The sequence below is a fragment of the Daktulosphaira vitifoliae genome, unplaced genomic scaffold (genome assembly GCF_025091365.1).
Source record: "Daktulosphaira vitifoliae isolate Bord-2020 unplaced genomic scaffold, ASM2509136v1 Scaffold_4, whole genome shotgun sequence".
NCBI classification, from domain to species: Eukaryota; Metazoa; Arthropoda; class Insecta; order Hemiptera; family Phylloxeridae; genus Daktulosphaira; species Daktulosphaira vitifoliae.
The window spans coordinates 42,522,408-42,547,322 of NW_026099575.1; the positions used below are offsets into that span (position 1 = coordinate 42,522,408).

The 24,915-nt window shown below is 26.3% G+C and overlaps 2 protein-coding genes across 2 annotated transcripts in view; one reads left to right on the forward strand and one right to left on the reverse strand.

Annotated features, from left to right (window-relative positions):
• LOC126905969 (uncharacterized) overlaps positions 1-24,915 on the reverse strand; it is a 135,694-nt gene that overhangs the window by 84,877 nt on the left and 25,902 nt on the right. The window lies entirely within an intron of this gene.
• LOC126905979 (uncharacterized) lies at positions 11,535-16,341 on the forward strand. Its single transcript, XM_050686196.1, has 9 exons — positions 11,535-11,621; positions 13,978-14,024; positions 14,240-14,296; positions 14,455-14,494; positions 14,552-14,723; positions 14,787-14,984; positions 15,213-15,483; positions 15,714-15,896; positions 15,982-16,341. The coding sequence occupies exons 2-9, from the start codon at positions 13,991-13,993 to the stop codon at positions 16,119-16,121; spliced, it is 1,095 nt and encodes a 364-aa protein (XP_050542153.1). The 5' UTR covers positions 11,535-11,621; positions 13,978-13,990; the 3' UTR covers positions 16,122-16,341.

Consider the following 24,915-nt stretch of genomic DNA (forward strand, 5'->3'; position numbering starts at 1 on the left):
GTAATGCCAGTTTCATGTACAAATTATCGGTTTATGATATGCAACGCGATTCTTTCATTATAAACATCTTATTTAATCGAAAAATAAAAATAAAAATTGATAATTTTATTTATTATTCTAAGTAGAAACTTACATTAATAACTAGTTTATTTATTAGATATCAATCTAACTAAAAAAATGATTCCTCGATAGTAAATTTTGGACCAATATTTTAGATGTTATTAACAATTTAAAATAATGACTATAAGTAAGAAGTGTAGGTACTGACTATTTTTGTCACTAGATATTTCTCCTTCCACCTAGACATATAAATAGATATTTAACTTGTTGATAAAAATGCCTACGTGATATATATATATGTTTAAATAAAAACTGCACAGGTTTATTTAATACCCGATATTTATGGAAAACGATGATAATTGGGATCAATAAGTAGCACCGAACGTTTATGTTTTGATAGCAAAAAAGAGAGACCACTTGAATTGTGGGGTACCACTACCATGGTAAATACTCATTGACGACTAATAAATCATTCTATGTCGGAAATACACGTAATGCGTNTATGTTTTGATAGCAAAAAAGAGAGACCATTGAATTGTGGGGTACCACTACCATGGTAAATACTCATTGACGACTAATAAATCATTCTATGTCGGAAATACACGTAATGCGTTCAATATTGATTTGTCGTGTTCGATTATCATATGCGCCACTTTCCATAATATGCGCTTTACAACGAACGGTTTAAGTATAAAGCGAAAACCCACTTGGTCTCAGATTGTGGTCAACTGAGGTCACCGGCAGAAATTTTTCTGCTTTTGCGACGAGAGTCCAATACGTTCGTGTATGGGGGGCCTAAGACATCAGGCGTATGTGCGTTTAAATGGAAAGCCATGCATTTTAACGTGTGGCCGCATTGGACGAACACCACAGTTGTGGACACCAACACAGACCGTATTAAATATTGATGAATGTTATCCCAAGATAAATGCATTATTTATGGACAACCGAGACGACGACGTTGTTCACTGTGACTCAGTAAACAATATTATGAACGAGACGGATTATTTTATATACATGTACTAAATTATTACACTCCATTAAGTATTCATCTAATGACCATCTTCATTGACGGTATGCTTGTTCCTTATCGGACAATCCACCAAGAGGTGGACACATAGGAGCATTTTCTAAGAAACAAATCGGTCTGTCGAGGTGAAAACTGCTTACATAAGAAGTTTGGCAATTACTAAACACTTGTTATAAAACATAAACAATAATTCATTGTAATTGTATGACAAAACTGTAATTTGAAAATACATGGACAATATTTCATAATTATTTATAATATTTCACTCTATTTTGCTTAACTGGACAGATATTAGCTACAGGAGAAAATCAAATAGAAACTTCGCTATAAACACTATTGTGAAGATTATTTATATCCAAATGAAATAATACTTGATAAGAATCAATAAATTAGAATACTTGAACCATTTACACTATTCTTTATTAGTAACTCAAATTAATTTGTAATTAGTGTCTGTGGTGAATCCACCCCAAAAATGGAAGATTTATTCTTAATGCTTAATTAAATCAAAACAATAAAAGAGAATAAATATTTCAAAGAACGAGATAATTGAGGGTTACATTGGTTTTATAAAAGAGTAAAAAGACGTTTCTTTAAAAAAAAGAAACCGAATTTGAGTTCAATGCAGACATACGTCTCACCAAATTTTAAAAATCTTAATACATATGGAAAAACTGTCAAGATCGGATCCCAAGTGAATTGAAGACTTTTTTAAGATTTTAACTATATTCAACCTAATCAATAAAATATAGCTAACAGAGCATAAATTTAATATACTTCTAAATAATAAAAAAAACATTGTTCAATGTTGGCCAATGGTCTTAGCTGCTGGGGAATATTTTCTTAAATAAAAATATATTTTTTTAGATAAATTAAAAATATATCTATTTTATAAATATAAAATTTTTAGTGTAAATATTAAATTTTATTTTTACAAAAAGTTTTATTAAACAATTAGTTTTATGATGTTACATTTACCTTTTATAGAATCACTTGGATCTATGGTTCAAATAAACTGTACACTATCATTTAAATTCGCTTATAAAAATATACTTCTACTATCTAATATTAAATGGTTGAGTATTACTATTTATTAAATCGCTACATATTATTTATAAAGATTTATAATCTATCAATTGAATCAAATATAAATCTAAATGAGTGTAATATTAACACACATGTATTTTGAAAATTTTGAATTTAATATATGATTTTAAATAATAAAAAATCCATCACAGTTGGGTCGTGGCTTAAATGGGTCAAATTTAATCATATCTAACAGTGATTAAAATCACTATCATAAAAAAACGCTTCGATGCAAATCTGTAGATAATGTTTAATTTAAAAAAATTAATGAATTATTCCAAAATCTCCTATTTCCTTATTTATATCCTGATTACAAGTTTTATGATTTATAAGTGTAATATATGAATATATATATAATATATATATAATAATAATATATACATACATAAAGGGAAATGGTTTTATAAAAAAAAAAGTATGTCGAATGAAAGAGGTATATAAATAGTATTTATCATAAAAAATTTTAATTGATTCATATATTTTTCAAAAAGTTATGGAATTATAAAATTAAAAATATAAAAAAGAATTTGTTTACAAAAATATTACTTTTTATTAACTTTGATGCCCGTTTTCACCATGAAAACAAAATAAAGTAAAAAAACACATCATAGTAAAATTAATATCTTCTCAGCTTTGCATTAAAGTTAAATGTGCGAAGAAAAGTCGTTGTACTTTGTTAATATTTTAATTTAAGAAACATTTTGCACATTAAATGTAATAAATATGGAAATAGGAAATATTCAAGATGTAAATTAGTGGTCTTATAGAAGCTTGGTCCTTCAAATATAAAATTAATCGCTCCGAAACCTAATGTAATTTAAATAAAAAATAATTTATCGAAGGGAAATTATATATAATATTCCTCTTCAAAATATTGATGAAATAGTAATACTGCATTGCAATTTTCTAAAAAACCTATAAATTTAGTAAACGCCTCCATCATAAATGACATGACCTGTTTTATCATGTTTTACTCAATTAATATTAAGTTCACGTGATGAACTGATAATATTATTGCTATAAAAACACATTTGCAGAACTTATGTATTAGAAAGTTTAGATTCAAGACGGGAGAAAAATTGTTTGTTTGTATAGATTTAAACAATTAAAATTGTTAACCAAATTAATTTGGGCGACAATTACATGTTGTCAAATCTAAAATAAAGTTACTTTATGTATAGTTTTCTTTAATTTGTAACAGTTATCAAAGAACGAAATGCATTGATTAGATAAGAGGGAAAAATTAAATGGGTAAAAATTTAATGGTAGATAAAATTTTCACATATAAATTGATAGAAACTATTTCAAAATATATTATAACTTTTCTTATTTATACCGTTGGACTCTTAGATAATTCATGATTTTATTAATGTGACATTAATAGGATAAAATAATTGTTTATATTAAGAATTTCCAAGTTTTTTCATAAAGACGTCATATATGTTCAATATTTTCTTTAAAAAAACTTATTTTTAATTTATGGCATTATTTTAGCTTGTTATATATTATTGTTCTTAAAAACTAATTCATTTGTATGTTCGCTTTGTTCATACCTAAGGAAATCATATCACTATTTTTCAATAAAAATATTGAAATATTTTGTTTAGCAAAAATCTTATGCACTCCAAATATTATTTGATAGCTCATGATTCATTAGTCACTCTTAAGCTATTGACTAATGTACAATATTCATATACATACCAAAATAAAAATAAATTATATAAATTATAATTAAACCATTCATTAATATCTTTAGATTTCTTTCTTTTTTTTACTATTACCAAGTGCCTACTTGGTTAGTTGTTAATAATTTGTGGTCGAAATAAAATTATTTTATTAGGTGTTAACCACCATCTGTTCGCCTACGCTTATCTTAAACTTATATCATTACATTTCTAACCACTGTTCTTAATCCGGTTGTTTACGATGTTGCATATGAATTAAACAACAGTATAAAAAGGAGATACATATTTTATTATTGGTTTGCTCGGTCGCTATAGTTTATCTAAGTAGTAACAGTTCCACCTTGCAAAATTAAAATGAATAATACATAAAATAATATTTGAAAAAAGTATAATTAATTTTTAAAACTCAATACGCTGTTTACATCAGCACAGTAATAATAACTTGCAAACCACATGCAACAAATATTTTTGTTCGAATTAAAGTTGTTTCCCAAGTTGAGTATTATAACAAATTTTGGTTAAGTTATTATTGAAGTTGAAACTTTGAACAGGCTTAAAGTTGCTGTAATCCTAAACGCACATTTACGAAAAGCGACGAGAGGATTAAACGAATTGTCTAGTGGTTTTGAATTATTATATAAATATTATTTTGAAATTATTAAATACACATACATGTGGTAGAATCCTTTCAATTTGGATTTTACTAGAGTAAGTTTTAGAGTTAAATTTGTAAGCTCCATTAATGGTTTAAAGAATTGTTTTAAATAAATATAATAAAACAACATATAAAAATATTAATTAAAAGTAGTATAGAAATCTTAAACATAAAAACTCGTATGAAACAATGATCATTGCGGATGAAACCAAACTTAATAACTAGAGTAGAATTATTATTATTATTATTGCTTAAACCCTTAACCAAACTAAGAAAGACTATATAGACTCGGGTAAAGATTTCCCGTTTTAAATGATCAATTCCTATTAAGGATACCATACAAACAAGAAATCTCGATGTAACAATATATGTGTATTAGTAATTGTTTGAAATTTTAATAGAATATACCGAGTATCTCATGAAAATTACAAAAGATTTTTAGTTCTACTTTTTTTTGCAAATAATAGATTCTTACCCTTATACGGGTTTCAATTGTCTTTAGAAATAATAAATAATGAATAACTTATTATTTTCAGATGAAATTCTATTGATGAATAAACTTGAATAGAAACCGTACGTTTTGGTCTATTGATTTATGATGGTAAAATCGTTGTTTCAAATATTAATCGAATGTAACAAAATATTAAGTGTCGTGTAACTTTATTTGGTTTTAATATGATATTTTAACATTAAAAATTAAAACTTATGCAAGATAGTAATGGGCGTAGACTGAAAATTTTGTCCGTAAGTGTATAGTTCCAAATTTTGAGCCAAATAAAGAAAGTCATCAAAATAATATTTATTATAAAATTATGAAAAAATGTACTTGACAGAAGTTTCTTTGTCCTATTGTTTTATCACCCCCTTTTCGCTTAAATAATAGAATTCATTCATAAAAGTTTCTATGGGAACTGAAGCGCCCATGAAAACTAGCAAAGGAAGGCATAGTAGCAATAACTCTAAAAATTAACAATTCATTAACTAATATTGATTACGTGATGATAAAAAAAAAGAAAGTTTCATGCTATTGGAAATAGTTTAATGTACACCAAAAAAAAAAATGTTTTCTGGATCCGCTCCTATAAGAAAAAGATCTTTACATGGTTTAAAAATTCGCATACTAATACTACAATATCGCAAACCATTTATAGCACATTGCGAATAACTGTCCGTGTAAAGCACATCCCAAATTTGGCAATAAATACAATTTGTGGTACACTCAGCCATTGTTCGATAAAACAGGTCCGAGTGCAAATTGTACTGACAGCTCATCCGTATGGAAATTGAGTCGTACACTGCATGATAAGAATGATAAATAAAACACTATATTATAATTTACACAACTCGAGGTGATTCTGTCACTTGATTTATCGCAGCATTATTGTTCAGGCCATGGAGATTTTTTTTTTAAATAGTATTATACGAGAAGACGCGTATATCTTTCTGGCACTTGCTACCATTTCATGTCGTTGCTCTTCGACTATGCACAATGGAAGCTGTGAAAGAAGCAAATGACAGAAAGAGCAACATCCATTGATTTCAACAATGTTGTATGTAGAAAACACTGTCGAACTGATTTATGTTCATTTGTTTATGATACATCTAATTGATTTGTCACAGACAAAAGGTCTTCGTTCATGACAGCATGAAAAAACCTTTATTTTTTATTTTTTGGCGGTACTTATGGGCATAACTAAACGTGTTCTTTTACTACTATAGAAATTTTTTTATTTAATGTTCTATAAAGGCGCTCGATTTGAGGGATTCAAAAAATTTCAATTTTTGAGTAAAAAGATTAATTTTCATTAAATAATTGATTTTTGATGCCGAACAAAAAAAATCGTTTTTCGATTAATGCCTGTCGCTATCATATTATGTTTCGATATAAACCTTCACGTTGAATCTCTGATTTTGAAATAGTATAATAATGTAAAGTATTCATTTGAACTAACCTGTAAACAAAATAATAAAAGTGTATAAGTATTAATTTGGTATAAGTTTTTTTCTTATAGGTTTTTAAAAATATTAATTCTTGGAATAGATTATCAAGTGTACTCAATAAAATTCACATTTTACTGTATGCGTAACCTGTTTACCATAAATGAAAACTCGAAATATTAAAACAATAATTTTTTTCTTAGAAGAAATTAAAGTTCAATAATAAATTTTTAATTCTCGTGGTCAGTGGCATAATCAAGTCGCTAAAAAATTTTTTTTATATATATTTATATTCATTTGTATGCACTTTTTTTAAACTCTTTCTAGCTTATAGTCATAGTAATAATTAATAAAGATTCATTAATATCAATAATTTTAGTTATTCTCATGATTTTTTTTTACTGTGTGTTATTATTATTGACAAAACTATTCTTTATAATAGTTTCATAGAAAAAATATTCATTATGATTAAAATATTTTAATAGCGTATTGTATCGAATCCTAAGTTTCATAAATAGTTCAATAAAAATTATTTGGAAAATATATAATATTGAATATATTGCAAAATATAAAATTAAAAAGAAAAAAAAGATATACTAATTGTAAATAATTATTACTATAGTAATTTTTGTAATCCAGTATTACTAAGTCTGGATTTCGATTATCACGGTCAGTTCTTTAACACACACACACACATATATATATATTTCGCCATGAGAATAAATTTATCGAAAAAAACTTAAAGAATATTTCATGATACATGATTTTTATCTATCAGAAAAAAATCTAATGATTTATTATTCTTTGTTGATGACAATTTATTTAGTTATCATAATCCAGAAATACAATTATTTTATAATTATTTGTTCCTAACTGCAAGGAAAAATACCTCATTATAAGGCGATTTTTCTTTTAGATAAACTATTGGATATATCTTGTTTAATAATGAATATTAATAAATGTCTAATAATTTAGTTCATATATGATGTCAGCATTATTTATATTTTGTTAGTAAGTCGTACTATAGATCATTTTTTTACAAATCCAATAAAATATAAATCCTCGGGAATTAATCTCGGCGTTTATCTTTGTAACTTTTTTTTTTTTTAGGTAGTAAATTGTACTGTTAAGCTTTGATCCATGACTGGTTTAATATTACAATAGAGACCCAGCCTATGTAATTAATATTCAACATACGTATACGTTATAAATAATAACGCGTAATAAAGCGTTTAAAAAACAATAATAAGCATAAGCTTCAGTGACTGGTTCGCTTTATAGTATAATATGAAACCGCTCATGATTGCTTATGTGCACGATCGTAAACTTTTGTTGAGGTAGGTTTTCGATGTTGTATACATAGTAATTTATCAGAAGTTTCTTATATCAATGTCACAATAGCTAATTATAATGTTAAAATCATATGATGCAAAAAAACGCCTCGAGTGACTTTTTAATATCTTAAGACCTTCTTTGATTAAAATATATTAAATATAATTGTTTTTCAGAGATTTTATAAAGAATCTATGTAAAAATCGTTCGTGGGATAGGTCAGGAATACTCTCCTAATCACGCACAACAACGACAATTATTTAATTATGAGCTTCAATATTATAATTATAAGTATTCACAGACGAAATACGTTGTGGTACGTTAAATTACTTAGATTAAAAAACAGAATTAATTCAAAACTTGTGTATAAACATTTTTTCATTAAATTATCTTATTAATTAAAACGGGGAATTTATTCATTGCTATATAATATAATTCAATTTCAATGTATATACAAACAACGATAAAAATTAAAGAAGTAATGTTTCCATTTTTAATTGTTTTGCGTTTTACATAAAAAAATATGAAATTGTTTTTTCAACTAAAATTGATGATGACGTGAAAACATGAACGACTTAAATATTAGTTTTATTATTTTTTTTAAATAATCTAAGTTGTTGATATAAAAATCTTTTGTAAAATAGTTATATATGTTGTTAGGGGCTTGTTTAATAGTTGAGGATCTTGGTCAAAACCAAGAATCGGAAGCTACCCGACGTCTGCCCAAATATCGTCCCTATCTCCTTAAATGAGTTTTAATTGCCTGAAGGAGATACAGGCAATCGTGTACCTTAGTTACAGAGGATAGATTATTAAATAAAATTAGACTATTGTTTTATGTCAACGACAAAGTAAAGTTATATTTTAGATGTTTAGTAAATATAAGTTATATGTAATGTACAATACGTCTGACCTGAATCCTAGTACAGTTGGTTAGTAGGGATATCCAAGTGAGACGGAGTTGGTTGGCTATGATGACAATTGGCGATAGACGGGTCGTTGAATAAAACAAGTTAAGTTATAAATAATATAAATAAGATGAAAGTAATAATATTGAAAACTATGTCTATAACGGCCACTCAAACACAACTGCCCTTTGTTAGTTCGACGTCAGTAGCTCCGGACTACAGACGAGTAGAATTGTCACATCAGCATCTCCCTCTATGCTAATTAATATGTATTACGAATTAAATAAATAGAAATAAAACGTGTGTAATATAAGTGGTAAGAACATAGTAATAAATGTTCTTACAATGTGGAATTCATAATTTTTTTTGTCAACCGATTAAACTTTTTATTCAGTCTCATGGTTTACTGTTTTCCATGCAACCGCGGAATCAGCTATGCTATTTTGAAAATTTAGTACCAAGGTTTTCATTGAGTGTTATTTTGTTTTTATTGGTAGTGATGTATGTTCTCCATTAAGGCAGAAAATAATACATTGTAAATAAAATGTTCAGTTAGTGTGTTAGTATGCTGTATAGAATAATTATCTGATAGCTCAAATAATAATAATTTTACAAACTATTTCCACTTTATAATTAGTAGATTGAAATAATATTAGCCACAAGTGATCAATTTTGATTTTTCAATAGTTTTAAGTAAATTTATCAATTAAAAAAAATATATTTTAGAATCTAATAAAAAAATGAACTGACCTTATAAATTTACTTATTGTTTTATTATATTCATGATTTCATCCTACCTAATCATTGCATTAAACGCTAACCAACATTGTCAACGATTCTTATTTAGAATTCCGTGATTGATTTATAGCGAACATAAGTCTTAATGGTCACATAATTGTAGTCCAATTATAGTCCTGTAGTATACAGCTTTAGCATCAAAGAATGGTTACCGTTAATAAGTTTTCCATGTTATATTAAGTCAGACTATGACCCGGGGTATGTGTGCGTCAGTAGTGATTTTAAATGATTTATTTTATATAATTACATTATGGATATTTTATACTACGTTTAAATGTAAACAAGAACGTTAATAAATTGTCCTGACCAATTTACACGTATTATTATTCCGTGACTTATCTTATCATCATAGGACATGGTACTAGAAATTTGATCGCAGTTTAAAAGAATATTTGGGAGTTAAAAAATAATTATCTAATATCGTTGATAAATGGACGCGCCATCATAGCTGCCTTATTTGAGTTTAATAGAACGGACTGCGTTTATTAAAAATGTCACTATATCGAATAGTAATAGTAATAACACAACACAGTCGAACAACAACATAATTTTTATTTTTATTATTATTGAAAAGTAGTTGTATAAATTAGTTCAGAGTAGTTTAATTTAGTTCTTTGTGAATAGAGACAATCAATTGAACTGTAAATGATCAACATCTTACTTTTAGATTAAAACCATTCAAACATTTTACTAAATCGTGTAATTACTCGGTAGAAAATCACCGACACGTACCCGCAGGTATCCAGACATTATTGATAAATAAAAGAATGTACTACAGATTTTTTTCGGTAGGATCGACAAACGCTTGAAGCGGTTTGTGAGCAAAAACCTAATCGTTGCCACACACACCTATACAATATGTCGAAGTGCGCGTGGTTCAGGTGGAATAAATGCTGGCAATATTTATGTTAATTTACAAACGGAAATCCGATAACCGTTATTTAACACTCCATTAGATTAAGAAAAATGAATTAAAATGAACGTCGATTGTTGTTCAAGATAATCATTGCTGCCAACTCTAACACACCTCGCAAACGTTATTATTACAAGTCGGAATGTAACTGAGATCAATTAATCGTTTCCATTCGTGTTAATATTAATTAATAATTGCTATTGAAATACATCGAAGTCTCTGTAGTTATTTCTCAGCAACAATTTGTACATGAACCAACTATATCTGGTCCTATTAAGTATACAGGATGAAAATTGAAGACTTAACATAGATTTCAGTGTATTTACCAAAAATTAATTTTTAAGAAGACGGAAAGAACAAAATGGATTTCTTTTGAGTGATCATATGTACTTTTCGATTTATTTAAAAAACATTTTATGTACTCTTATACATAAATTATGCACATCAATGGTCCTTCTGCAATGAGATTAATGATCCACTTAGAAAAATATTTTTGTTTAAATTATAACATATACCGTCCTTTTTAATGTCTTCGATTGTGTTATGTAAAAAAAAAATTAAATATATTACGAGCAGAAAATTTAAACCACCTATAGTAGTAACGCCAAGAGTAAAATATCAAAATATCAAAATACAAAAATACAATTTTTTTGTTGTGTTCATAAAATATTCGATCATGTAAATAAATTGCTATCAGCTTCGGGGCTCAAACCAATGTATAAAAGACTAGAAATATTCATGTTTTGCTTACTTATGAATAAAATAAAAAAAAACCTTAGGGAATTGACGAAAACAAAATTATATAGGACGATATTTTTAAGATTTGCGCACATATCAATTTATGTCCAACTATCTAACTGCTATAACTTACATTTATCAGATGTAATATGATATATGTCAGTAACTGATTTGATACCGATAATATATGGTTTCAGAAATAAAAAAGATGTAAACATCAATTTGATAAATGTTAATATGTATAAAAATTAAGTTGTACATTTGTTAACTTTTATATTTTAGTACAATGTAATCGTGTATTAGCTACTTATTGCTAACTGCTGACTAAGCATAGAACTTTGCTTAGCCGATTTCGATAACACAACTGTTTTTCATAATTTGTTTCGGTAGACTTTTTACAAGTTCCCAAAAAAACAAGCTTGTGATTGAAACTTTGTGTGCAAAAAATACATATACACAAATTTTATAAATTCGTAAGGTATGACGTGTATTAAAATAATAAATTTTTACTCATAAGTTTTAGTAAAAATAGTTATTTAAATAATTATCGAATTTATACTTTGAATTTGTTCGAAGTCAGTTTTTAATATCGTATATTTTGAAAAACAATCTTAATTAAGATTATTTAGACTCATTGCCCATATTAACAAAATATTAGATGTCATATTATGTTTTACTAATTAAATTCACGCGGGTTTTTATATATTGGGTCTATTACTTCTTAAATTAGATTGCCATACCATAATAGAAGGATCATCAGGCAGGTTCTCTGGGCGCTGAATTTAAAAGCCGAATGTACCTAATAACCGGTGTTTTTTTGACAAGTTGAACAACCACTAGAGAAATTTCACAAAATAAATTATAGCGATTCATTATGATCCATTCATGCTGAGTAAAAAGTAAGCTGCAACTGCGTTGTAAATAAATCGCTCCTCCGACCCGTTTCGGTAAACAGTTATATACAAATAGTTTTCTTAACTATCATTCACGAAGTTTATGGTACCCGTAACAAAACCAACTAATATTAATCAATATAACATTTTTTGCATTAATGAATAATTTTATCAGTATAGTTTTTAATATTTGAACTGTAACATTTTTAATATGAACTTAAAAAAATGTTTAAATTTAAACTGAGATTTTGTGTTATTAAGATCTTATTCATGTCATGATATCGAATAAGTTTAATAAATTAAGATTTTTCATAAATAAATTATTTATGAGCGAATGCTATTTATTAATTAATGTCGAAACATTTTTGTTTCTGCTTGTTATGACAACTAATCGGTGATTATGGTTAAGCATGTTTTTAAAACATGCTTTACTGGAATCGGCAGTGATTAAAGTTAGTATAAGACTTACGGGGTTAGTCCATTAAATGCTGTCATACAGCTAGTTAGATTTTATGAATGAGACCGTTAAAAAGAAGCGGTTCCGGTAAACGGTAACGAGACGATGTGTGTATAGTTTTTTTAGTTATTATTATCTATTCTAGTTTTTTCCGTTGTTGTAAGGTAAATATTGTCTCGAATCGTGTATTCGAGACAATACACTGAGCTGAATAAAAATTGTCAATGAACGAACGTTTTTGGTACACACTTCAATACGAATCGGACACACCAGTGAATATAGGAAAACTTGTCCACGATAGCTCAGTTAAAAAATTAAAAATATGATCTCTAAAACTTATATGTGTAGTATACAATGAATATATTTTGTATTGTTAAATTGTAATAAAAAAATACGCAGGATAAAAAATAAATCATGCCGTTGTGAGATTCAATTTTATTACAAACATCGTTAGCACACTTCAGTTCATTGTCTTCCAACAAAAGTCATCTTTATGGACCTAATGATCTGACTTCGTTATGTGTTCAACGATGATTATTAATCACTCAAACGATTACAGTAGTAGACATCAATGTCATTAATTTTAATATTTTAATGTTAACAGAGGTAACATTATTTGCTGTTAGAACATTTTATAGAATTATTAAATATTATTATCGCAATATAATTTGAACAATGTACAAGAGTTAAAACGTAAGAAAAAACGTAGTTCTTTTATTTTAATTTAATTTTAAACAAATATAAAATACTTTTGATAGTTCTCCTAATAGTATTTTTTTTAAATATAAAATATGCATTTTCTGGCTACTTATGGATTCGTTGTATTTTTATGCAAAATTTTGAAGCTTCTCTTTATCTGGTCAAATATTTATAACAGTTATATCTGATACCTCAATTTCTGGGTATATTTTATATTTTGATAACTAAATAAATGATTGATTTATTAAGATGTTATAGAGATATTTGTAGCCATAATCAGTTCAGTAATTATAATTCCATATATTTTATACGCAATAAGTAGTTAATAAAATTAAAAAAATCTATGTTTTACTCTAAAACTGGTAAAATTATTTAATGAAATAAGTCCATTTTTTTTCTACATTTGGAAAAATTAATTCTATGGCAAAAAACTAAATTGTCAATTTTACTCCTTATTATCAACAATACTAACAACATCTTTCGTTAAAAATCATAGATAAATTTAACTTTTCCATGAAAATTTCCTTCAATTCATAATCAATTTTTATTGTACCTATGTATTGCGACATTTTAAAGCATTTTTAATCTTATTTTGCTTAACAATCGTAATTCAGTCATCTCTTAAAGTTACTCATTCAAAACTTTTAATTTTTAATAATTAATTTTGTCTAACAAACTTTTTGTTTTAAAAATATAAAAAAAATTAAAACAATTTCTTGTAAAAATATATTCAATTTTTTTTTTTATAAAAAAAAAATTATTAAAGTTTCATTCTCATTTATTAGAAACAATTTAAGTATGGATGAAATTATCCAGCCAGTTTATATATTATGTGAGTAATTTTTTTATTGAACTAAAGTATTGTCAATGTTAAATAACATGATTGTGTCCATACAAAAAAAATTATTTATGGATTGTTTAATTATGAAATTACAGCTATAATGTTGCAGCTAATAACAGCTTTCTTTTAAATAAATTTTGTTTCTTTTAAATTTTGAAAAATAACTATAAAGTAAATTATTACTAATATACAATATTTTTTTATAGTTACTTGGGAAAATGTATGGACTGATTGTAAACGGATCGCTATAAAAGCTCTTAGTCGTAAGTACAATTATAAAATAGTTCATACACATAGTATGAGTTATAATAGTTTTTAAATATACAGTAAAATAAAATAAATAAATTTTAAGTTTTGCTCATAAGTGAAAATTATTTTTAATCGCATAAAATTAATAATACATTTATTTTTTGATTGACAGTTTTGTGGCATGTCTTGTACGCTATTAAAATATCAACAGTGTAAGTACTGTTTATTTTTTCGCGTTACTATAAATTAAATGAAAATTATTTAATTAGGTTTGCATTGACTATCATCGAGGCTTTCATTGAATATCTTGATGGCTCTTATGACAATTCTGCTGAAAATGACAATTCTGCTGAAAATGATATTTCTTATTTGGAAGCGTACGTGGAAACAGAATTACATACCCCAGTTGAGTCAAAAGAAAATGAAAAATTACCCCATAAAGTATTATTATATTTTTCAGTTAATGACACTTTACAGTAACATTTTTATCTATTTCTTATACAGCCTGAACAACAGAATAATTCAATATCACTGGATAGAACTAATGACGACGATAATACTTCTAGTGCTAATAATTCGTCGGTGGTTAATTTGGACGAAAAAAAGACACCTCCTGTTCCACATAAACAAAATAATGATTTTCTTCTAGACAAAAAAATGAAAAATGTATCAGACGAGAAAGCTCTTGCATTATCCATAAATGTGTGTAATAACACGATATATAATTTTGAGATTTTAAAATATTCAATTAAATTTTTACGAGATTATTTGAAGTAATTTATACAATGCAAAAAAATAATAATAACAACTACCATTGATATTAACTACTATTAATTTTTTCAGCCAACGTTTAAGCATAAAATATTTTCGAATTCACATATTTTGTACAATCTTATAAAAATTAATACTATACTCATTTATGTATTTCAGCACAATAGTAATGTAAAGCAACATCTTTCAACTCGGGATGAGAATAAAACAAAAATATTGACTTTAAAAAATCTACCTTATTTTCACATGATGATAAACCATATATATCTTCTTAGAGTGGTTTACACTACCAAAGATTGTATTTTAATGTTAAACGTAAAGAAAGAAAAAGCGATTAGATCACTTCAAGAACACATTAATACTCACTACATTTACAGTGTAGAGAGCAGTTATATCCCACAGGAAAATGAACTCTGTGTTGTTAAATATAGTAATATAAATTTTAAATTATTAATATTTGATTTTAATTCAGCATGTAGACATTATTCAATTATATTTCATTGGGTTTTATGAGTTAATAAACTACACGCTGTACACGTTAAATATAGAATGACGACCATCACCATGAAAAAAAAAATTGAACGTAGTCTAATAATGCGTCTTTATGCCGACAAATAAAAGTTTAAAGAGAATTAAAAAAAATAATTATTTCAACTTTAGGTGATGGAAAATGGTATAGAGGTGTTTGCAATTCCATTTACAAAGGCTATGATGGGAAACAGACTTTTTTGATTACGTTACTTGATTGGGGTAATCAAGTTATTACAAAAATATGTGACATACGTAAAATAGAGGAAAGTTTCCTACAAGAGAATCCTTTGGTAATCAAATGCACTCTTAAAGGTGGTACCTATTTCTAATTAAAATATTGAAAAGTTAACCTAGAATTTCAATAATATACATAACCAAATTACACGATTTTATCTAGATTTCATTATGTCTGAAGTACACGTACGGAATGCACGGAAACTTATCAATAAAGTTTTTTATTGCAATTGTCTAGCAAGACTTGGACCGTTAAGTTATGTAATATATTCAAGGGAAATTATAAGCGCATTAAATGCGTAGATAAATTAATCGTAAACCGTTGATACTAAAACTTTTTTTTCAATTGGTTTAAATTTTTCTTTTTTTATTCTTGGAAATATTTCTAAATATTTTGTTATATTTATTCTTAATTTTTTTCTTTTGATTTTGTACTTTTATTATTAGAGCATTCGCTTAAACCATCATTTACAAATTTTAGACTACTATTTATACACGTTTTGTTTTTAATATATGATTATATTCTTTCTAAAAAAATACATTGTTTCTTAATTAATAGTAAAAATATCTTAATTATAAAATTGTGACAAAAAGTGAGTAAAGCTTTATAAAATAAGTAAATACTGATTTATTTTTAAATATACTTCAAACTAAAAATTTTACAATGTTTAAATTAAAAGAAAAAATTGTTTTTAATATTATTCAGAATTATTCTGATTTACCGACGATAACAATTTGAAATATATAAGTATGTAAATAGTTTTCTTTCATTGATTAGGATGAAAATACAACGCCATTTACAAATGCATTTAGGCGTTCTTGTCAGAATCTGATAAGAAAATTACACCATTTGATTTTATTTTATAATGGAGATATTTTAATATGAAATTATTTGTTTTGCAACGTTAGAAAACCATTTAATATAGATAGCATTTAACTACTACGTATATTAACGTATAGATTTATACTCAATAGAAATACATAGACATAGAACGGCGTCAACTTTTGAATAAAAAATAAAGTGTCGGTTGCTCGCAGGAATTCTCACGTCCAACGAAAATCAGATCTTATTCCTTTATATTAAAAAAAGGTGATACTGTAGCAGCCGCCTTACATGCTTGATACAGGTATCATGCAGCCTGTAGGCTATGTTTGATGCGTTCAATGTACTAAGACGGCGACGATACGGCCGCCACTGTTTAGTGTATGAGCGAGTGTGTGAACGCCGATGGGTAAAGTAGATAAATAAGTAATATATATTATTAAAATATAATAATATATAGTTTTAGTCCGTGTTCAGTACTACGTATAATGTTGAATTGCATTCGGATGTAAGATATTGCAATGTCCACTTTTTATGTGTTTGTTTATTCGAATATAGAGCAGGACAAGATGGATACGTACAAGTTGAACAACGAGTTTTATTAATGTAAATTATTACAACTTTATGTTGAAAATTTTATGCTGGGAAGGATTTTTAAGGGTTTTTTTGGACTTTGTTTGCCAAACAAAAAACAACAAACAAAAAGATAAAACCTGTTTTTTTTCTTCAAAACTCACATAACGCCTCAAAAGTTGTCTCTAAAATACAACTTTTTTATTCTCGTAGGAATCTAATAGATTATTTGATGATAAATCAGTATCGGATGTAAATTACGAGGTTATACAAAGTCTTTATACTATTATAGGTAAAGTATAGAGATATATCATCGAAATCATGTTTGTAAATTTAGTAATTTACGGTTTATGTTTTGTGCGTACAAAACATCAAAAATGTAAATTTATAAAGCTACAAAAAACAAAAGTATTTCTTTTTGAAATTTCTCGGTGCAAAAATAAACGAAAAAATTGTTAATTTATCTTAGAAATAATTCAATTAACAAGAAATACATTTTTGGAAAGAAAAATACGTTTTAATTAATGAAAATTGATAGATAAACAGATAAATATTTAGTATTGAAAAATTGTTTAATATCGTAATTTTAAAACGTATTAAAAAAAATGGTATTTTTGGACCTTTTTTAAAAAAGTTATAAGCCTTATAATTCCGTGTACGGGAAAAATGAGATACGTATTCAATTACAACATTTGGAAAAATAAATTAAAAATCTACATGAAACATTATTTTTGTTTTAAAACAAAAATTATATTTTTACATGTAACTTAAAATCGCAGAATTGTGTATCACTAATGAACCTCGTCATAAAGAGTATAGAATAGAACTTTAATTTGAATTTAAATATTTTATGGTTAAATGTGATCAGTGAAAATATTTATTAAAATAAAGAGCACAATGGATGAGTTGAACATAGTATAAAAACAATTAGGATTCTTTCTGTAGGGAAGTCCAAATAGTTTTTAGAACGTAGAGTAGTAGGAGGATTCACTCCAAAATACAATGATTTTATGTTCATGGAAGGTTCACGGGAACTCATTCCTTGGTTGCGCCAGTTTATTTTGTGTAAAAATTGTAGAAATTTAATTCGCCTAAAATTAATAAAAAACTGCAACCAACTTAACACACATAGAATAAAGTTCTATACGTAACGCCTTATCCTTTAAATATTTTAACCAATACCAAATTATAATAATCAGAGTTTGATTTTTAAATAAATAAAGTTTAATTTAAATTTAAATAAGTTTAATAAATAAAATATATGTCTTTGTTTTTTATATTGCATAACATTATGAAATCATTTAAGTCATAGACATATTAATAAATTAACTATAAATATAAATAATTATGAAGAAATAAAATAATAAAGAAAAATACTGCCCATCAAAGTGGATATTTTTTTTGTTATTGTACTAAAATAAGATTAAAAATATAAAATAATGAAAATATGTCTTGTACTTTGAAATATAAAAAAAACATAAAATTTTGTATTTAGCTTATTGGTTTTCTGAAAAAATGTATAATTTACATGAGCTTTGTTAGTTACGTTTAAATATTTTTATTTATTAAAAATCATGTTCTGATTAATATAATTTGGAATAAGCTATAATATTTATGTAATTAAGTGTTAGGTGTAGACTTATTTAGTAGTGTGTAAAGTTGGTTGCCATTTTTTTATTTTCAGGCGCATTAGATTCCATTTTAAACGAAATACAAGGCGCTATCTCGTGAAGCTGTAGCAATAGCTCAAATGATAATCGGTAAAAACAGAGTTTTATATATTCTTTAGGCTATATATTATTTCACCACTAGATGTCTCGAATAAATCATTTTAATATAAAAAAAATAAATAATATCAGTCTTATTCATCTCAATGATTTATTGAAATTTACTAAAAAGGTATTAAAGATTTTTTTGTATGGCAAAAACTATTAGATTGTAACAATATTTATTAAATTTTAAATTATAATTCTGTCAGGACAACTCTAAACTAAAAACACTAATTAAACGAAAAAATACATCACAAGCTTTTAATCATAGCAATGTTTTCTGAGTGATTAATATATTTGTTTTGGAACTATATGTTCGTATACATTAACTAATTAAATCAAACAAAAACTTTTTATAGTAACAACTTTCATAATAGCAATATTATATAAGTTAATTGTAATATAATTACGCCTTAAAAAAAAACATTATTTGTAAGCTTAATCTTTAATTAAGCTGTATACTTTAATCTTATACTTTATTCTTAATACTTTATGTATACTTTATTAAAGTATTTTATTTTTCACAAAATAATTATTCAGTGGCTATATTTGTTATTCTCACTAAATTGTTAATTTATTTTCAAAATACAATCTTTAAAGAAGTTTTCAATGGACACTAAAATTTTTATTTCTTACTTGTAAACAAAACAAGTCAGTGTTTAGAAATGAAATGCTAATGAAGCTATAAAATTAAGCAGAATCACCTTACGTGTCATTGAAAATAATCATGATCACGAATTTGTGATAAGCCCTTTGAGTAATGTTACTATTTTTAACCGTTGGCGAATTATCCATTAAATACTGATAATAAACCAATATCAACTTTAAAAAATCTTAATATACTAATAAATTATTATTGAAATGAAGATCTTACAAACAAGTTATTCTTTGTTTTGCATTCAACGCCAACTTATTTCCCTGAAACACTAAAAACAAACCCACACGATTTTGTACGTAAATAAAAATTACTACACTTGGACATTTTTTTAATGAAACAACAATATAATCAAAACAACTGGTTTGAATCATTTTTGTTTCTACAAATAAAACTCGTTTTATAAATAAAATTTAATGATCATATTTATATTAAACTAATTAAACGTGAAGTTAAAAATTGCCGTACTTTGAATTAAAATGTTATAAATAATCAAATATTGCAAATTCTTTTGAGAAAAGTCCATTATCTAAGAACCCATAAATTAGTCTTATCACATAAGTTTTTTTGTCAAATTTATTTACACCTATTATTTTATTATAATTTAAAAATTTTTCGCGTTTCGCAATCTCATTTTTGGAATTTAATTGCATTGCATATAGTCGAAAAGAGAATTTATTGATTTGTAAATAACCAGTTTTATGTAAGTAGTTCACGATTCGTTGGCTTTTTAAATGTGAACTGCTGAGTTACCATATAATTATATTTGATCCGCGAATCGATTAACTCCGTCCAGTATGACTGGACGGAGTTTTTAAATTGATATATTCAAAACTGCTTGTCGATACGATTTTATTATCTTATTTGTCTGAATACAAACTGTTACTTAGTAGTATAGACCGGACGACGTTTTCAAATTGATTTGAGGTTTCAGGAATGGTTTATAATATTATTTTAAAACAAACTACTGAGGTACAAATTGACACATTAAATAATGGATACGTTTCGTTTAACTGTCGACAACTGTTGCTATTAGCTAAAATTCAAATCATATTATTATAAGGTTACAAATTACAAATTTAGCGTATGTGATTATATCATTAAAGGACGCAAAATAAAAAATTTCAAACCTAATGAAATTTTATAAGAAAGCTTTCACATTATATAACACTGTTCGCCATTCAAAGCCAATTGCAATACGTGCACCGAGTTTAAAATTATCGTTCGTTTTCGCTGTCTTTTGACAGTATTTGAAAAAATTATCTCAAGGTTCAATTTTTTTGACCTGTATCTTATAAAATAAAAAATAGTTGAATTATAGCTGTTGCGAAATTCTATCTACTTGAGCTTGTCACGTCATAAGTGTTTTTTGTCTTGTAGAATTGCTTACAATTCCCCTGCGTGTTGCTCGAGCTGTCCAAGTTAGAATAAATGTTTTAAAGATGCCATAAAAGATTTTTAAGAAATTCAAAAGTAGGGAAAGGAAACAGTTCTCACTAATTTGTCCGTTTCGTTTGTAAATGTGTACTGCTCAGTACATTTTTATTTGAACTTTGTAAATTATCATACTCCTTCAAAGTGATACATTAAACAGTTTTTTTTATGTGATATGAAAAAATAGCTACTTTTATGAAACCTTACAAGTAGACAAAAATAAATGTTATTTTTATAAATATTTATCGAATGTGTTTGATGATACAATATATTATAACATAATAGAATAATAACGCTATATTTAGATTTATACCGTTCATGCATTTAACTTGGCTTTTGTGCTTTTAAAAGCATACAACTTTTAAAAGTAAAAGAGGCTAAAAGTCGAATGAGAACGGGAAGGAAATATTACAAAAATGAATAGTAGTGAAAAGCGGTAAAAGATACTGAAAGACGTTTTTTCTAAAGCCCATTAAATATTTTCTTTTCGATTACTTCCGCTAAGTGTGTAGTACTTTTCTTCTTTTTTTTTTTGCTTGGCTATTATTGGTATACTTTTGTGGGAAACAAGAGATCTAACTGATAATTGATAAAACTATTATTTTCTGTTTGATCGAGATCTAAGCAGTGACCGGAATGATTCGAAATAAACTCAGTTTTTTGTAGTGCTCCACCAATACGTTTTAACTGTTGATTGAAAATTTTCTAAAATATTTTTAGAAAATGTAATCTTATCGCCCGTGGCAAATATCAGAAACAATAAAAGAGCGTAGTATGTATTAAGTACTGTATTAAGATAATACAAGATGAAATAAATAAGGAATAAAGAAAACAATGTATTATAAGAAAATTTGAATTGTTATAATTCAAGCTTTGTTTTGATGTGTGTTGGACAATGTGCATTTTTGTTGTCTGAATCTACACACATTTTTAAAATGTAAATGAGAAAAAAAATTTCGCTAAGGTATAAACCAAACGTAAATGGAACTTCTTTATTTCATACAATTTCTTTATTCTCCTGAGATAGAAACAATAATACAACGCTAAGGACCAATTCTAAAAACGAGTAGTACAATGGAGTTTTCTCTTGTTTGTCTAAGGTAATATAATAATAATATTTCTACAGAAGGAAGTATCGCTGATTTAAACTTGTCATGTAAATTTACTTCCACCAAAATATACCAGAGGCGTATTAAATATAAATGTTAATTTAATAGATACGAAAGTAAGCAACCGTTGCTTTAATTTTACGATTTAAAGATTTATTAGTTTTCTATAGGCCACCGGTAGAGAACGCGACGGGTTTGCTTTGTTTTAATGATATTACCGTCTGCATTCTCAAAATCTTTAAAATGGAAACGAAAAAATATACATTTGTTAACAATGAAAAATATCAAAATATTACCTTAAAACTGAAGTTTTTAACTGTCATGACTCATCCAGTCAACAATACACATTTTGTTTCCACTATTATGCCTTGTAAAAAATACTGTTCAGTGTGTTTTAAATAAAAGTGGAAAAGTTAGAGATTGGATGTTATGTTAAAAAAAAATTTATAATAATAATAAAGGGTAACAACAATCTTAATGGTGGCGTTTGAAATCTGCGTGCTTAAAAAAAATAAATACTTTGGTATAAAAATCAAAACGATTTTTTATAATTGCATAATATTATTTAATTTGAAAAGTTTTCACGTGTTTTTTTAGTGATCTAATTATTTAGAAGACGGCGAATTAAACAATTTTATGGGATAATTATTGATAAAGTTACATTAAAGTTCATTTTTTCTTTATCCAACAATAATCAGTTTTTTAAACGTCAGCAGCAATTCTAAACTTTTAATTATCATTTTAATTTGAAATTAAGTAAGCTGTTATAGTATTATTTCCTACTATTCACATACAATAAAAAAGTTTTCAAATCAAGGCAAGTTTGAAAATAACTTTTAATTAAGTGAATTGTAAAAATGTAAATATGTATAAAAAAAATAATACGAAAAATAAAAGTAAGAATAAAATATGATTATTAGTATAAAAAAAAAAGTTTAAAACAAAAAAATAAAGCCTTTAAAATAACATTATAGTTATAATTGTTAATGTTGAAAGTATTCGCAGTTTTACTTTTATAAATTTTTGTATATACTAAACCACCAGAAATATATTTTTCTGTAACTTATTTAGGTCCTTATCTCATAGTCTTTATGCTAATTATTTCACTTGAATTAGAGCATCTTAAACTAAATGTACATTTTAATATGAAGTAAATTTGATTATTTGTCTAAAGTAAAATAAAATGAAAATAACTCTGTAAAACCTTCACTTTGATAAAATCACTTTATTTTAAACAATGGAATTTTAGATATTTTATGAAATGTTTCTATCATTTTAAACCCGTAGTATTTTTTCGAGATAATTAGCATAGCAATATTATTTTTTGGGAACCAATTTTTACATAAAAAAAATGTTTATTTGTAAATTCTTTTCGTTAAATTAGAATGTATCAACATTCATAATAATACAATTATCAAATCGAGACTATCTCTTAGTGAAAACAATGACGGCAATACTCTTTGTAATTATTGTTTACTTTACAAATAAACACACGTGGTTAAGAAGACATAGACAACGTCTGTCACGCGATTGTAGTGAGTTAAAGAACCTAAAGAGGACATCAACACTTGACTATTTGGAATAACAATCAGCGAATGTTACACTACAGGTAATGCTGTGGAATCGATAACGTGTACACTGAACATTGCTGAAACGCAAACCTTGGACTATATCGGCGGGTAATAGTAAATAATCAAACTGTCTACACAACTACCCACTTACTCACGCAAATATTTTTATTGATTCGCACAGTAATGCACTCGTATTACAAACAAGTTAATGAACAATGCATGACAAATACTTGTTAGCTTGATAACTTCATTATGTACCCTCTACCAATACTCATAATTTCCAATGTAATTTCCTGCATATTATTCAAATAATAGAGGGAGATGTTTGATTCTTATTGATTAACATCTATGATTTCTGTTGTTAATGTTTTTTTTCATTTTTATAAAAACCATATCTGTTTTATTATTTATAATACTCCATATTAATTAAACTAGTAGTCGATTTTTTTTTTTTATAAATGACTTTAATTTTTTATTTATGGGTATAAAGAAAGGAGTTCTTTGGCCACTCTAGTTATTACAACGTATCGAACTTTATATAGAGTAATTTATTAGGTGCCTCGGTCAATAAAAATGTAAAAATATACAGCGCATTGCCATTAAAAAGTATCCATAGATACAAAAGTTCATTCTGAAAAATGTGTTCGGTCGATTCAATAACAATCAATTATTGTTTCTAGTTTTTAGATTCAGTTCACGAACACATTTTCATTTTACAGCGGTTTCAAAGGACACAGACAGAATGGCAAACGCGCATTTCAAGGGAAAAAAACACAATGAAATGTACTATTGCGTTTTTCAATATGCTCGAGTTGAATATTTTGTTATTTTTCAGTGGAAAAAAAAAAAATTAAATGTTCTCGGAAGGTACTCACGCAACCGACAAATTAGCGCAGTCCGAAAAATGTCAATTGTAACTGACATTGGTGACTTATTTCGGTGACGAATATCGGTTAAATGTTCACAACATAACAAGTCGAATCAAGTTTACCGTCAGAAACGTTTTGATAATGAATTGGATGTGGGTACCTATTTAAAATTTATGACCGAGAAAGTTAAACGTGACGGTGCCGTTAAGGAGCGTAACCGAATTCGGATTAGAAAGTGTGATTGGATACCAAGTGCGCAATTATGGTACACGAATTTGACTCGAGCAGATGTTA

What these genes read in the sequence shown, in the direction of transcription:
- LOC126905979 (XM_050686196.1), top strand. Translation starts at nt 13,991, where the DNA reads ATGGATGAAATTATCCAGCCAGTTTATATATTAT. An exon ending in CGCTATAAAAGCTCTTAGTC is followed by an intron (nt 14,297 to 14,454) that starts GTAAGTACAATT and finishes TTTGATTGACAG; the next exon opens with TTTTGTGGCATGTCTTGTAC. An exon ending in ACTCTGTGTTGTTAAATATA is followed by an intron (nt 15,484 to 15,713) that starts GTAATATAAATT and finishes TTTCAACTTTAG; the next exon opens with GTGATGGAAAATGGTATAGA.